Source organism: Acipenser ruthenus, chromosome 16 (genome assembly GCF_902713425.1).
Source record: "Acipenser ruthenus chromosome 16, fAciRut3.2 maternal haplotype, whole genome shotgun sequence".
NCBI classification, from domain to species: Eukaryota; Metazoa; Chordata; class Actinopteri; order Acipenseriformes; family Acipenseridae; genus Acipenser; species Acipenser ruthenus.
Genome location: NC_081204.1, coordinates 10,532,950 through 10,548,274, shown reverse-complemented (window position 1 = coordinate 10,548,274; position 15,325 = coordinate 10,532,950). Strand labels below are relative to the sequence as shown.

Genomic DNA, 15,325 nt, shown 5'->3' with positions numbered 1-15,325 from the left:
GTCGTTACAATACTATATACTTGGTAAAATAGAAGCTCAGGCCATCCGGATTTCTCCATCCCACTTTCTGCTCTAAAAGCACAAAGTACAGTACAGATGGCAGGGTTGCCAACTTGTCAAGAGTACAGTACAGTACAGATGGCAGGGATGCCAACTTGTCAAAAGTACAGTACAGATGGCAGGGATGCCAACTTGTCAAAGTTTGGTTTTCCAATGAGAATCTTTGAAAGCAGCAGAATGAGAAATATGCACTTTCTGTAAAGTTGCCAGTAGAGGAGGGTGAGAAGCACAAAGAGACTGACAAGAAAGCAACTCCTTCTTCCATTTGGCTGACACAGAAAATGTACTAACGTTAATCCAATAATCCAGTTCTACTGCAAGCGCATTAAAGTTTAACACATTCGCTTTGAAGTTCAACATGTCAACTTTTTTTTTTTTTTTTTTTTTTAGACTAAAACAATGCAGCACTGAGCAATATTCTTCCAAAGAGACAATCGATTTAAAAGCAAACATGGTTTAAAACTTAAATCATAGGATTTAAAAACAAAATGGAATCAAGTGCACAGATATGGAAAAATACAGAATGTCTTTAACCCTTACAGGCCGAGATTCGAGGACTATAGTGTTTCTCTATTGAAAACCCTTTACTTGAAGAGTAACCTTGTACAGTATGGGTCTAAAATACCACAGTTATCATAAAGAAGTGTTCCGCTTGCTGTTTAGAATACCTTTGTATATCATAACCCGGTGACTTTTCAAAACTCAAAAGCTCTAAGCCCCGTGGCCTCAACAGGGCTCTCCCACAGTATAACCAGTAACCTGTCCCTGCTGCACTGGGTGCGTGGTATTTCTCACACCCACTGGGTTGTGCGTCATGGCGGACGGGTTAATGGATACACTCTGGTGTATCAGCTGAACTTAGAGAGAAGTTTGAGAGCCTTCTTGAGGCCCCGGTAGTGCTTTAAAACATCTTTGTTTTAAAAAGTCACCAGGAAGATACACAAAGTTATTCTAACATGATGAATCCTAGTAGTCACGGTAACTGACATTTCAGACCCATACAAAAGTCGCTCGTTAAAAAAGGACATTTAAATCAATTTTTGCCACTGTGGCAATGTGCCCCGTCCCTGTGTGCATTTGTGTGTATGTTGCGTGTGTTAATGTTGGTGTATAGATTGGTACACGGGATATAAACGGGTCTGTGTTTCACGTGTATTTAAAAAGTGTAGATTTGTATTTAGGCACGAGGAGAGCACAAATCACTTCACGTGCTGGTTAAACGTAATATGTGAGCACGGGGTTGCACAGAATTAATTCACGTGCTGGGATTCAAGTGAATAATTAATTAGTAATTAAATCCCAGCACAACAGTATATATAGATGCACATTTTCACTCAGTGAGGGTTGGGTGTTCGGAAGAGGAGAACGGGTGAGAGAGAAAGGAGTTAAAATAAGTGATATAAATATAATAGTTGTTTGTACTCACCGTGTTTGTTTGTCTCCGTGCACCGTTTGTTAAGTGTTTAGTCGTTTTGTCTGTCTGTTTATTTTGGCGTCAAGTGCCGTGTCCTGTTTTGTATTCCATTGTTCAAACCTTTTATTTGTTATTAAACGCTGAGTGCAGCCATTGCACTCAGCTCATCACAACCACCGTGTCTGTGTTTGAAATCCTTTCTGGTCTGACGCAACCCACTCTGGCCGTCTTTGTGACAGCCACAAATATGTATCTATTTTTTATGAAATCAGTTGCATGTAAAAATCCCCCATAGATAATCTTACAGTTGAGCTTTTTTAAAAAAAAAAAAAAAAAATTCATTCTCTACAGTCTGGCAGGTATAACTTTCTATTAAGCTTAGAGACCAAGAGTGTCTCAATTCTTAAAGCACAAGACTGCAGAGCACAGTTTGCATGGCTATACCCAACAGACAAACCCAGCAGGTAAAACAGGCTTATTGCTGTTCCATATACTGTGCTTTGCTGACCAGTGCCTGCAATTAAAATATGAAACTATTCACTGGATTTGGAAAGCAATATTAAGTCATGAAACAAAGCAGTTAAATCATGTGTAGGATGTGGAATCAGGTAAAAGATTTATAAAATCAAAAACTTTTTTGAGAAACTCCAAACCGCCTGGTTTGGTTTTGTATCCTTGTATCTCTGCATCACAATGCATAATAGGTGGAATTTCTCAAATCAGTTTTTTACTCCAAATCATAGACCCCCAATTAAAAGTAGTTCACTCTGGCCAGGTAACTGTGCTTTGAGAGTCTAGTTTATCATGTATGAGGTTTCATGATTCGTTTTCTTCTTAGCTTGCTGATTCAATATAGTGAAATTGTACCTGTCTGCTGGGCCGCCAGGTCTCACGTAGGTCACCACCATTGGTCGTGATTTGTTCCAGTCTTCATGAGCTCCCCCTGAAATCACAATTTGCAACATGACAAAATGTCCACCTCACACTGCACAGCTGTTAAGGGAATCACACAACTCCAAATAGTCCAGGATCTACATCCCCAAGTAGCTTCTGAATGGTCTCCAATAGCTGTGCCTCTTAAGAGTTATGTGTTTACTTAACTGTCCGATGACAAGCCAAAAAGTGTGCATATGCTAACTGGCTATCATGCGGTTCTGGTTGCGTTCTAACCTCTGTATAAAATTTGTTTTTTAAACTGGCATGTAACTATCCTTTCACCCACATGGTTTGGAATTGCTGATAATGGCAGAGCAACACTGCTGAATTTAAATAGTGAAGAAAAGAAAAAAAAAACTGCATCAAATGGCTTTTAAAAGTTTGACTTACTGCCTGCTGTATTTCTTTATAAAGCTCTGTGGTTAAAAATGAAGCACAGTTATATATTTCTCTGTGGGAACTGACAATCCATTTATTTAGGTACTTAAAAGGCAACAGTTGACCTTTAGATGAATTGGAGTACTGCCATTTTTATAATACTGCAATAAAAAAACATGAAATTGATACAAACCTCTCAACACGAAGCCAAAGCTGTTGCCTTCCTTATACAGACAGATCTCGATTGTCTTCGAAATAACACCTGAGCTGCTATCAGGAGCTGGAGAGAAAATGAGTCAGGTCAGCTCTGAGTGAACACAATCCCCCTTTTACAAGCCAACAGTCTAGACAGGTGAACAAAGACAACCAACACTTGTTAAACAAAGGACTGGAGTGGATTTCTTTACAAAATACATCACACTTGCATTGAAATGCACGTTTTTATAGTTCATTTGCATTTTCAAGACCCTGTTTCCACAAATTCTATTTGTGCAGTTTAATAGAAATGTATTTTTTAACAAAATTGCTAAGAGATTTTGGCCTACCCTTGGGGGTATTTTGTTCGAAACTGTATAAAAATACAAAGCAATAATGTGGTGCACAATTAAAACTACGATAAAAATCAGTCAAAATACATTGAAAGGTTTCATGGTGGCCAGCTATAACAATTTCACACTATCAATTCTAAATGTGATTCCCATTTCCCACTGGGCATGATGCAACTCCAAAGATGCTTGAAATCTTGAAAACAATATGAAATATCATTCTGCCAGTTTCTTTTAAGCCTTTTAAGTGTTTCAGATCACTGTTCAAGACCACTGTGGGATGGCATTACACTGTAGAGCATCTACCAGTGACAGTAGTGGTCCAAATTTTGATGGATAAAACACATAGGAAATACTTGCATCATTCCAGTTGCATGTTTCTCCCAATTACTCAGAGGTTTCAATGCTGCAATGAAGTCTCCAGTGGCTATGCTTCAGAAGTTACCATTTGTGAAACACAGCAGTCTAAATTCTGGGGGTCAGATTTACATTTCTGGAAAGAGTTTAGTTTTTTCAGCAATATTCCACAATTCACCTTTCACCTTTGTAGAGCTAATTAAAAACACAAAAATTAAATTAGTGGGGTGAAGACTGTCTGTCATTCTCACCCACAGTGATCATTTCAAAGAGGAGCGTTACCGTGTCCATCTTTGAATTTTTTGAGTGAATAGGATTTTCCAATCAAACTGCAAGGCTCTTTTTATACATGGTACATTTGAGATGGATTCTGAACCTAAAGTAGCTCCAGTCTAGCACCAGCTAATTTGAAACTAATGAAGTCAATTTAAAATTCCTAACTCAAAAGCGACAGTATTGTATCTTTTAGGGAAAGCCTATTATTATTATCGTGTTGCTTTAATAATAAAGTCTTTCTGAAAGTATGGACACTTATTAAAATCTTTCAGGTAAATCTTTTTGTAATGAACAGATTATTCATCCACCACAATGAAAAACCTCTCTAAAATACAAGCTCAGCAAATGCTCCGAGACTGCTAACGATGTATGGGACCTGCATTTTATTTCTCATCAAAAGAATGTCAGTATCTCCTAAGTGTATTAGCCTCTAAATCACTTGTGCCCCATACATTTTGTCAAAACTAATACAGCTTTGTCCTTGAGCCTGATTCTACCTGCAGAGTATGTACTTGCCGATTTTTGTTTTCTGCTATAATCTTTTCTGCTAGACTTTCTTTTGGATACCAGTGATTTCCATGAGGTGCTCAAGGTTTTTGCATATCATCTTAATCAGCCATGTGAACTAAAAGAATGAGAACTTCTCTGCAGCCAATACTTTAAAAAACAACCTAACACAGATGAAAACGCTCTGGAGATCTTCTACAAGAGCTGAATATTTCATTAGCCCCTCTCACCCACCCCTCATTTGGAAGCATAGATAGTACTCAACTTCCTACCAGCAGGGGGCAGCTCATACTCCACTTCCAGGACCACACGCTCGCCCACATTCTTCAGCAGGCTGATGATTTCATCATGCCGCAGCTTGGTCAAGTTTATCCCATTCACCGATTTGATGTAGTCACCCACATTTAGCTGGTCGCTTCTGCGAAAAACACACCACGAAAATCAACAGAAATAGCTTGTAAGCTGTAATAAGGTTCATTGCAAAAAGTATATTAGTGTAACAGAAAGTGTAACAAAAGGTTGTTTTGCAGAAACGAGTGACCCCTGCAGATTAGGCAAGGCAAAATAAACTCAGGGTGAATTCATTAAGGCACTACAGCCAACCCAGCTGCCAACACTTTTTTAAATGTTCTGCCTGGTACAAACTGTTGTCTTTATAGTGTAAAGACAAAATATACCCGATAAAGGTTGGAGCTGTTTATTTTACAGTCACTTCTGAGTTCCTCCAGTGCTTACCTTGCAGCCAGACCCCCAGATCTCAAGTTCGACACTCTTGGTTTTCCGTCTTTATCTGTTCCACCAGAGATGGTCAACCCCAGAGTACTGCCTTCTTTCTTTATTAGTTCCACTATCGTAACTCCCCTAAACTCCTCTGTGAACAGAAAAAGCACCAGATATTCACAGCAATGCTGCAGAAAACACATCAGATGCCTCACTTGTAGCTAAAAAGTTGATTTAGAATTAGATTTGCGTGTTCAATCAACTCATCCCCTTCCCCCATTGGGTCTGGTCAAGAATAGAAGAGTGACAGCACAGCGACTTCTGATACATACCATAAAAGCTGAAATATGTACCAAAACTCAAACCTGTCAAATATACAGATACAGAGAGTAATGAAGCAATAGCAAAGTTGACACTTGATTCAAATTGAAATGGATTGCATTGTGTAATTGATTACCATTGTCTTTTTCTACAGACTAATCCTTCTCTACAGCAGGAGTCTTAAATTGGTAGATTGAAGAACAATCAATACCTAACAGATTGCTGTACATGAAGGGCAGAATTGAATACAACTGGAGCAAGTCTACTTTTATCTCTATTTATTTTTAGAAGCGTTCAGCTGAAATGGGGATACATATGCTTTAAGGTTGTACAGGGCTGGAAGCAAAACAGCTAATTGCACAAAGAGCTCTGGGATATTCATCAGTTCTGGGTCTCTATCAAATATGGTGAACTATATAGAATTCGCTGGTGCTTTTTCTGATGTGGGCTGGTGTCCAGTTTCCGACCATCACCACAAAATGAAGATTCAGAACCCTAATCTGAAGTAGTCACAACACTTTCTACCCTCCTTCATAAAACAATACAGCCATTGTAGAGTGAAAAAGACAACTGGGTTGTCATAAAATAACAAACACTGCAAATGATCCATAACTACTAGCATTATATACCTTAGTGTAATGAACAAAAAACCCATACAAAGGCTCTGTGGCAAGTCTGTGAAACACTCAAAGAGTGAAAAGTATACTCTTATAAACATGTATCCAGATTTCTAAATGAAGGCTTAAGGGCAAATATATTGGTAGACAGCACTCTAAGGGTTAAACCACTTGCCACAGGGATAAAACCATGGAACTCTGCTCAACCAGCCAAGGGCCAAGTAACTAGATTTCGCTAATCAATTTTCCACCTCTTCTGTGCTTTGTCACATGGGACTGTGCACTTTCATACGTGCAGCTACAAATACATTTGGTTTTCTTGTATGTTTTCAAACGACCACTTATTTCTTATTTTTAAAAAAACACACATGTTAGTAGTATCCTATCCCAAGGGAAAATACAATGATGACCTAAGTGTATTCAAATAACAAAAAGAACAATTTACTGTGGTAATCCACCAGTTGAAATAAGGGATGTGTAAACCACAATAAACAAGCGTGTCAATAACATGTATCCCCCTGCCACGGCTGAAAGATCAAAATGAAAGCTATCGGCAACATGATCAAGTAGATTATATGACCTACATCTACTGTATGCACGGATAAAAATCTAAGTTTGACATACAGACAGGTGCCTCTATGTGCCCCCCGATTCTGATTCTCTCCCAGTTTCTTTACAATCGAATGCGGGATGATTCTCGATGAATAGGTAAAAATGTAAGTCTGACATGGAGTACGGATGGACAGACCAGTATACCCTGCTCCCAGAATGCCCTTTTCAAGTTTCCTCCTAACTGGATAAGAGGTTCTCTACATAGACTGTGTTACAGACTGACAACCTTCCTATATCCCCACATTTTGATACACTGAATAACTATGGAACTGGACAAGGGGTTCAGTAAATGATAAAAGTGTAACGAAGACAGGCAGTCGCACAGAGCGACAGCCTACATAAACCCACAGATAATGATCGTTAGCTTGTGCTAAAAAAAAAGCTCCTTTACATGTTTCACCACAATTGTATTCAGATCTCTAGATATAGTATATGCCTAATGTTGTAGCACTTTAGATTACATGCCAAGCATAACCATTCAAGAACATGATAATAACTGGGTAGCTACCAATGTGTCCTGCTCTTGCATGCCAACTACTGGTGGAATACGTGGAAGGAAATGACCTGTGCTATGGGGTTACCATGAAACTACAGCAGATAACAAAATGTTGTTCACATGGCCATTTCCCTGCAATTGCACAATAGTAACCAATTAAGAGCAGGAATTTTAGGTAATTACCCAGTTGTTACACTGCAATTAAATTGCTATTCATGCCCTGTAACCGAAAGTGATCCCTACAATTATGAAGTGTGACTTGCAGTATGTACACCTGCCTCCATCTCCATCAGTGGAGAATAATCTTACATTACCTGGTATACTCTGCCTTCTTGTAGTCAGGGAATTCTCTGTCCCTGCAGGGTCCTTGCTCCCCTTGGAGTATGGGCCATCATCTGACATAGGGGGGAAAATGATTATATAGTATAAATTGTAGTTAAATTTCTTGCAGCACAGTAAATCCACCTATTGGTCTATAATTTTAATTGACATCCAAGGCAGCTTTTGGGGTCAAAAACACTACTGTATATTAAATAAGCTCAAAATATCTTTGTGGAACAAAATTTGTGCGCCTCATAATGAAAAGGAAATAAAATGGGCAAGCAATGTGAAATTGTGCAAACACACGTACATACCAATAAGAGCCTTCCTGACAATATACAAAAATACACAGTTTAAAAACCCTACAAAATGGCAGCTTCATTCCCCTTACGTTATAGAATTTAAACCATCACCCTGGAGCACTCTTACCACAGTGGGTTTAACTGTTGTACAGGATCTACAGGTCTAGAGGTCACACTATAGCATCATATGTCCAGTTGGAATAAGTGTAGACCCAAGTCATGGTATTGATTTCCCAAGCTGATGACAAGAATATGTTTCCTGCTCACTTCTGCTTATGTAAGGGAATGTTGGAGCGCAACCCTTAATGACAGGATCATCTTGAAAATGGTCAAATCAATGGTGTTGAGGAGTCCATCGCCAATGCTTTTTCCTGATTGTGTAGGGGAATTGTCCAGGGAAAAAATGTGTGCTATTTCCTGCACCCATTGGCAACTATAAGCCTAAAATTAAAACATACTACACAGTATATCCAGTTATTTTAATTCAAAGGTCTGTCAACACAATACGATGACTGAAAATCTGGAGATAATTTGAACAAAATAAAACAAAAGTATTTAGCACAGCTATTTTTGATACTGGCCTTTAAATTACTGAATAATGTTGAATTTTGAGGTGTTTTAAAGTTGGGGTTAGGGATAAAATATCACCATTTGGAACAAAAGGACTAATCATTTTTGGAAAGGGAGGTGGTTACTAAAAGCCAATATCGCAAACAATTTCACACCAAACAAAAAATGTAATTAAGTGTAGCCACTCTTTGTCATTGACTCCACCAAATTCAAAACAGATAAAAAAAAGATACAAATTGTACCTGTTAAATATTCAGAAGAAACACAGGCATGTATTTTTGCTTTCATAGTTTGAGTTTCAACTGCAGAAACCAAATGAGCTTTGCCAGACCTAAATATAGAATAACAGGGCACTGTCAGTTGAAACACCAGAACGGTATCTCCTGCTGTTACTGTGTATAAATGTTACAGTATGCCCCGGCAGTCAGGAGCCAGCCTAGAATCACTCCCAGTAAACGCACCATTTGTCTGGAGAGTCCTGGCAACGTCAATCTGAACTGTGTGCATGGGTGTGTGTGTCATCTGCCACCTGCTTCCCTCCAAAGCAGAGCTACTTATAGGCCAAGGATCTCCTTGTCACTGCCCCAGTTTACTCGGATGCATATCAATCACTGGGTAGCCCTGTGGGTTGCTGTCTATGTCGGTATGTAACAGCATGGTTTTAAGTGTCGTACTGAGAAACACTATAAAGTTTGTTTGTAATACTCCAGAGGAAGCAGAGTAAAATAAAATAAAATTATAATAAATCAAATGCTATTGGGACACACAGGAAATTAAATGTATTTTGAGCAACACTGTAAAAAGATTAAAAAGACAGTTGTTAAAGTGTATAAGTAAATGATGCTAGGAATGATGGACCAGCCACATTCCGACATGCAACCCAGAAAAAGAAAACTGGGTCTCAATCTGTTGCTTTGGCATGCATGACGTACTGTTTTTTTTTCTGTCCCATATACAGTACATTAAATCATACAGGCTAAACTTGAAAATGAAACAAAATATATCACCTTGAAAAAGCTATACCTTTTGCACACATCCCATTTGCTTTTTTTATTCTCAAAACTAAAAAAGTACATTTTAGGTTTATTTACTCTGAAAAACGATTTCTAGTTGTGCCCAATGGCAATAGCCAGGTTTTGTTCCCAGGGTTATAGGTGGTCATTTTAACAGGGACTCTCATCCTTAATTACATCTCGCCTAATTACTATGCAGATAATTACAGATGTAAATCTTAAAAATAAATAAATAATTACACAGCATATCATTTTATTCAGACAGCAAATTCAGGTATTAATTAAACTCTCCATTATCTATGAAGAAAACTAGGAAACAATGTGAAAGAACACAGCTGCCATCTCTACAGATGTACTGGGGGCCACAGAGGGCTCTCAGAAAGAGTAATTATACCAATTGTACTGTCTCTCCCTTATTCAGTGTACAGTAATACACAATTAAACCCTAAACATAAAAAACACTGATGCTTTGCAGATTCTTTTTAGCATTATAAACAAAGTACTTTGCCACTGAAGAAAGTACACCACTATAAGCAAGTATGCACTTCTGCCGACATCTATATGATTAAATATCATGTCATTTGGGGAATTTAACAAATCAGTCTGTATCACAACCTCTAAATAATATATATCCTTAAAGCAGCAAAATCGGCAGCCTGTCCCTCTACCATTCTCAGATCCTCAAACATTTCTTGTTTGATCATCATAGTTAAATCTACTGAGCTGGAGAAAAAAAAAAAAAGGGTACAAACACAGACAATGAAGACGCAAGCAACCCTCCTCTCACTCTGCAGTCTAAAATTAAACCACAGGTGTGCACAGCATTCTGAAGGAGTGAGAACACACTGCACAGTCACGTCAAAGTGTAAATAAATGTTATGTACTTTTTCCAAAAAATTGTGAGGGCAATGGCTTTTTGGCCCCTTCTGATCTCCATGAGATTTGCTGGAACAGACAACTTTGATGATTCTAAGCAGAATGGAGATCGCTGAATTGTGAGCCACTTGCTCAGGATCATTTTTCTATCACCCGCTGCGTGTGCTATACATATTCAGCAGGTTGTTATGATGATAAATTCATGTTTTTTTCTTCATTAATAAGAAAGTACTAATCCATCAGCTAAGGATGAACGTTTTCATCTGGAGATCAATATTGGAAACGTTTGTAGTTACTTGGTATGGGTAAGAAATATAACCCAACCCACTATCTGACTTTTGCCATAATTCATTAACCAGTATGTTTGGGATATTTCCAACTATGTCTAGACTTTTGATTGAATAGCACCATAGAATATGGAAATTGCACAGCTCAATGGGGCGTAGCATGTTTTGATTAAATCCACCTGATGCTACAACAGTATGGTAAGAAACTTGGATTTAAACAGAGATAACCTTACTCTTTAAAATCATCAAGGAGTTAAAACCAGATATAAAGACGCACACATTCACAATCCTGGCATCTAATCAGTGTCATCAGTCATGCAATAGCAGGAAATCAAATCCATTATGAAAAGGCCCTTGCACAATGTGCCTGCAAGACACTATTCATTACCTGCTGTGCCTTATCGGTGCCACTTCAATATATCTAAGGGACGGCACTGACTGTTACAGCTGCACCCAGATAAACAGCAAGTGAGGAGGCGGAATGGTGAGGCACATATCACAGGGAATAGACAAAGGCAGTTTCCGTGACGACTGCAGAGGGGAGGTTTGGAGAAGATCTAATTTGAAAGGTGTCTCCTTCCCCCCCCCCCCCCCCCCCCCTCTTTTCTGAGAGGAGGAGGAGAAGAAAAACCAACACAGCATAATTCCATTTTAGGAGTTGTTTGTTAACTCCATTTTTGTTCCAATATTAAAAGTCAACAGAAGGGAACACACTCATTTCCAGTCAGGTTTGGGGTCAATTCCAATTCCACTTTAAAACCAATTCCAACTCCTTCGAAGGATTTATTGCCACCGTGAGAAGCTCATTTTAACAGATGAATGCCATTTGCAATTTTGATCAATGACGTGTTGGAATTGATTAAAAGGGAATGGGAATTGGAACTGGCAATTGATTTTAAAATAGGAATTGGAACTGAAAAACAGGAAATGACCCCAACCACATTTACAGTCATATTTTTGTCAAATGAATTTTTCATATTCATGTCAGTGCTCTCTCGTCCAGAATAGGCAATTGAAATAAAATGCATAGTAGCCGTGTTGGTCAGAACAAAAAAGAAAAAAATGAACCTGCTGTGCTGCTGTTCAGATTTCTGTAAAAGCTATTGCATTCTACCTTGTGATTGATTTTATTTAAGGTCTTCTAAAATCAATCAATCCCTTTTAGTTTAAAAGGACACATTTACCCTAGAGATGTTCCCTTAGTAAGGCTCTTATTTTAACTATACAAGCAGTAGAGTATATGCAAAGCATTTTCTGTTCTTACACTGGAGAGCGGAACCAAGCAAAGCATGGAGTCGATGACAAAGCCTACAAAAAAACTGCAAAGCAATGCAAAACGTTCAGACACTGCAAGTATTTCATGTTAAATCCTCCCAGTTCCTTACCGTTTTAAGCCATGGTCATCAGAGCGTCAACCAGACCTCAAAGATTAAAGGCTTTAAGCTTTGATGAAATGAACAAGCATTTGAGAGTGCTTCCTCAGCACTCGCAAACAACTTGACTGACTGGTGTTTATCTACTTCCCTTCCCTACCCAAAGTATTTTATTAAACAAACAAAACCAAAAAAAAACACTTAACAAGGCTTCTGCTGATTTTAATTATCATAGGTCTTACTGACTTTCTGCAGTTATTTGACGGCATTATTTGTTTTAACACACATGAAACTAAGAGTCAAGTTACCAAAAAGAAAATGTTTGTAGCCCAATCAGATTTTACAAGCTGCAGGCTAATGGCATTTTCACACCACTAATGTGCACTTATTTGTTAAGTTACAGTAATTTATGAAACCGTTACTTTTTAAAGAAATAACTGATTAATTATGTAAAACATGCTATTAAAAGACAAATACATCTTTGATTTGTTTTTGGTGCTTGTCAATGCAGTACTGGTGAAAAGTGAACGACACAGGAAACACAGGGACTTGCTCTGCAAGCGAGTAACCCTCAGTTCTGACCTGAACACCCCCTTGAGTCCTGGGCTTCTGACAAGCAGACACTGACAATTGTTCAGAGACCTCCAGAGAGACTCGTAAATTAACTTGCTGTGCCAACTAGCTCTCAATGAATTGTGTTGTTGTTGGAGATGCCCTTGCATACAGTAGTACTGTATAATTAAATATATATGATATATCTTTCAGGAACGACTCAAAATGTCTACTATATAAACGATATACTATATTGCCCCTAATAATGGACATGCCGTGTTGAAGCTCATTTGATCTGATTTCAGGCAGTAATAAGGTTAAAGTTCAGTTCCGTCCCTCCAGCTGTTGCTCGTCAATACTTTCTCCTAGGTTTAGCAGCCTGGCTTACACTAGTGTGGAAAATCTCAAGTTCCAATATGAAGCCTTCCACTCTGGACATCCACACTCGCACCAACACCATCCAAAAGCTAGCACATTCCAGATCAGGAAACCTGTCACATTCCCAGCATGATCAGAAGCAGATCATATTACATGTCTGGGCTGGGGAAAGTCTAATGCCTTAGACAACCGTGGATCCCAACTGAACACATTACATGCAAAAAGCAAACATGCATGAAGTACCTCTTAAACATACAGCTGTAATGGCAACAGCCTTTTGCACTCCCTAAAGCACATAATGTGATTCAATGTTCTTATGTACAGTATGAAAGACTCCATTGTGGAGATGAGTGGCCTTTCAACAATGGACTCCTTGGACATTTTAAACTAAACATATTTTAAAAGCACAAGAGAGAATTATGGATCATCTACCTGCTTAAAAACTACAGTATGCGCATTAAACATTTCTATTTGTAAAATGAAATCACTGATGAAGCTTTTAACTAAATTGTTTCACAACTTCACTTAACTTTATAGTTTTACCTGTTGAAACAGTTTCCGATTGTAAACTGCATTATGCTGTGAATACTGTGATAGTGGTGATAATGAGATGCAAGATGGTAAAATTAAAGATATGCAGAAACTCTACAGACTGCAGGATTCATCTAGTAGGAGTTTCATGCAGATAACAGAACCATCAACATTTCTTGGCAACAATGGAATACTGGAAGTTCAACCAGTTAAGACTTGTGTAACCCAAATGCCACGCAGGGTCACTTCACAGGATATCAATTATGGGTCAAGTTTATTTAAAAAGGGTTATGTGGTGAAGTGCAGCCCTAAAAATTGCAAGAGCCATCAAAACAACACTGCTAAGAAAGAGAGTGCACCTTTACTCTGTGAAGTTTTAATGTTAAGGTTTAACATGACGTTAAATACAATACACCCTGAGACAATAAACAAGGAGGGGAATGAGGTCAAAATACTGGGGCCCTTTAAGATGCCTGGAATGTGACCTTTTGGGTTAAAGTGGCAAAATAATAATTTGACAGATGGCCTTTGGAGTTACTTTGTACTTTCCATGCTGAATGCCATACTCATCAACACTACAAAAGGAACTATGTGATGCCTGTTACCTCCAAAAACCTTCATTCAAACCCAGCTCAAGAAAGAATGTAGTGGTCTCTGTAACAGTCCACAGTGGACACTTGTCCTTTTCACAAAACCAACACACAATTTGGCCAAATTCTGGGGTGTTCATGTCAGTAACTAGTAGGTGTTATATAAAGAAATAAAGTAAAATTAAACAAGGGAAGCAAATTAATGTCAGTACAACTGTTGTACAATCAAATATAATCTATTTCTACATCAGAAAATTGACAGGTTGTTTGTTTCGATTTATTGAAGGTATTGGGTCGTAGATATTCACTAATATAACATAAAATACATGGTGGCAGTATGTACTTGTTTAAATGTCTATGGAATTGCAGTTCTATTTTTAGAACATCCCATTTTCTTAACCTCATAGGCTAATCTTTGACTAGATTTTGGATAGGATAACAAGAGCTTTTTTTGAGCCGTGATACAGAGACCCGCAATTATTAGCAAACCTGAGAAAGTTTATCTATATAGTCACTTATTTAAAATGGGCATACATCAAGTTCTAAATTAATACTGGGACAAATATTTAGAACAAATACTGCTTGAATTGAACTCCAGAGGCAAAACACCAACATGTCTGAGTTTGCCTGAATGATCAAATCTGACTGGGAATATATTAACCAAGGACTGACGTAAATGGTGGAGTATAGGGCTTTTTGTTTTAATTATGTCACTAATATATTATTTTTTGGTTTCCACGGTCACCCCTGTTGTATGTGATCAGTGTCCACGTCAATCGTTCATGGACTGCTCTCCCTTTATAAGGGGAACCAGTTATAACGTGTGGCTTGGTCAAGGCTCCCATTTCTCGTGACCATGGCTCCCAACACTATATCGTTATGAAGGGGGAGCACTACATGTATATAAATGGTTTGTCAGAAGAAGTCGATAAAACCCCTGGAGAGCCTGCTTTGATATAAACATCAGGAGAGCCAAAGGATGAATCATGGGCCACCTTTTGAACAGATAAAATCTGGACTAGTATCAAAATGGGCCATCATTAAATTCTCATTTTATCTTATTCCACAGAAAAAAAAAAGTCCATCGGGACTATCACATGTACCATCATTTTCTAGCCTTTAAGAGAAACAATCCTTCCTGAGGAAGTGAATTATTCTTCAGTAGAACTTCACATCCGTGGGGAATACAATGTGGCATAATTGTTTCCAGCTTTTTTCTAAAGCTTATGAAAGGTAATAAGACTGAGGTACAAAATGAATGAAAGAACTGTAGATAGCAACAGCATGAGACAA

The 15,325-nt window shown here is 38.2% G+C and overlaps 1 protein-coding gene across 3 annotated transcripts in view; it reads right to left on the bottom strand.

Annotated features, from left to right (window-relative positions):
- Positions 1 to 15,325, bottom strand: part of LOC117413608 (glutamate receptor-interacting protein 2-like) — a 95,412-nt gene that overhangs the window by 39,367 nt on the left and 40,720 nt on the right. For all 3 annotated transcript variants that reach the window (XM_058988773.1, XM_058988774.1, XM_058988775.1), the window contains exons 2-6: positions 7,554 to 7,634; positions 5,209 to 5,344; positions 4,746 to 4,891; positions 2,982 to 3,068; positions 2,342 to 2,417 (exon numbers count right to left, since the gene is read on the bottom strand). In XM_058988773.1, coding sequence (XP_058844756.1) covers positions 2,342 to 2,417; positions 2,982 to 3,068; positions 4,746 to 4,891; positions 5,209 to 5,344; positions 7,554 to 7,634 — 526 coding nt within the window. The remainder of the gene's footprint in view (positions 1 to 2,341; positions 2,418 to 2,981; positions 3,069 to 4,745; positions 4,892 to 5,208; positions 5,345 to 7,553; positions 7,635 to 15,325) is intronic.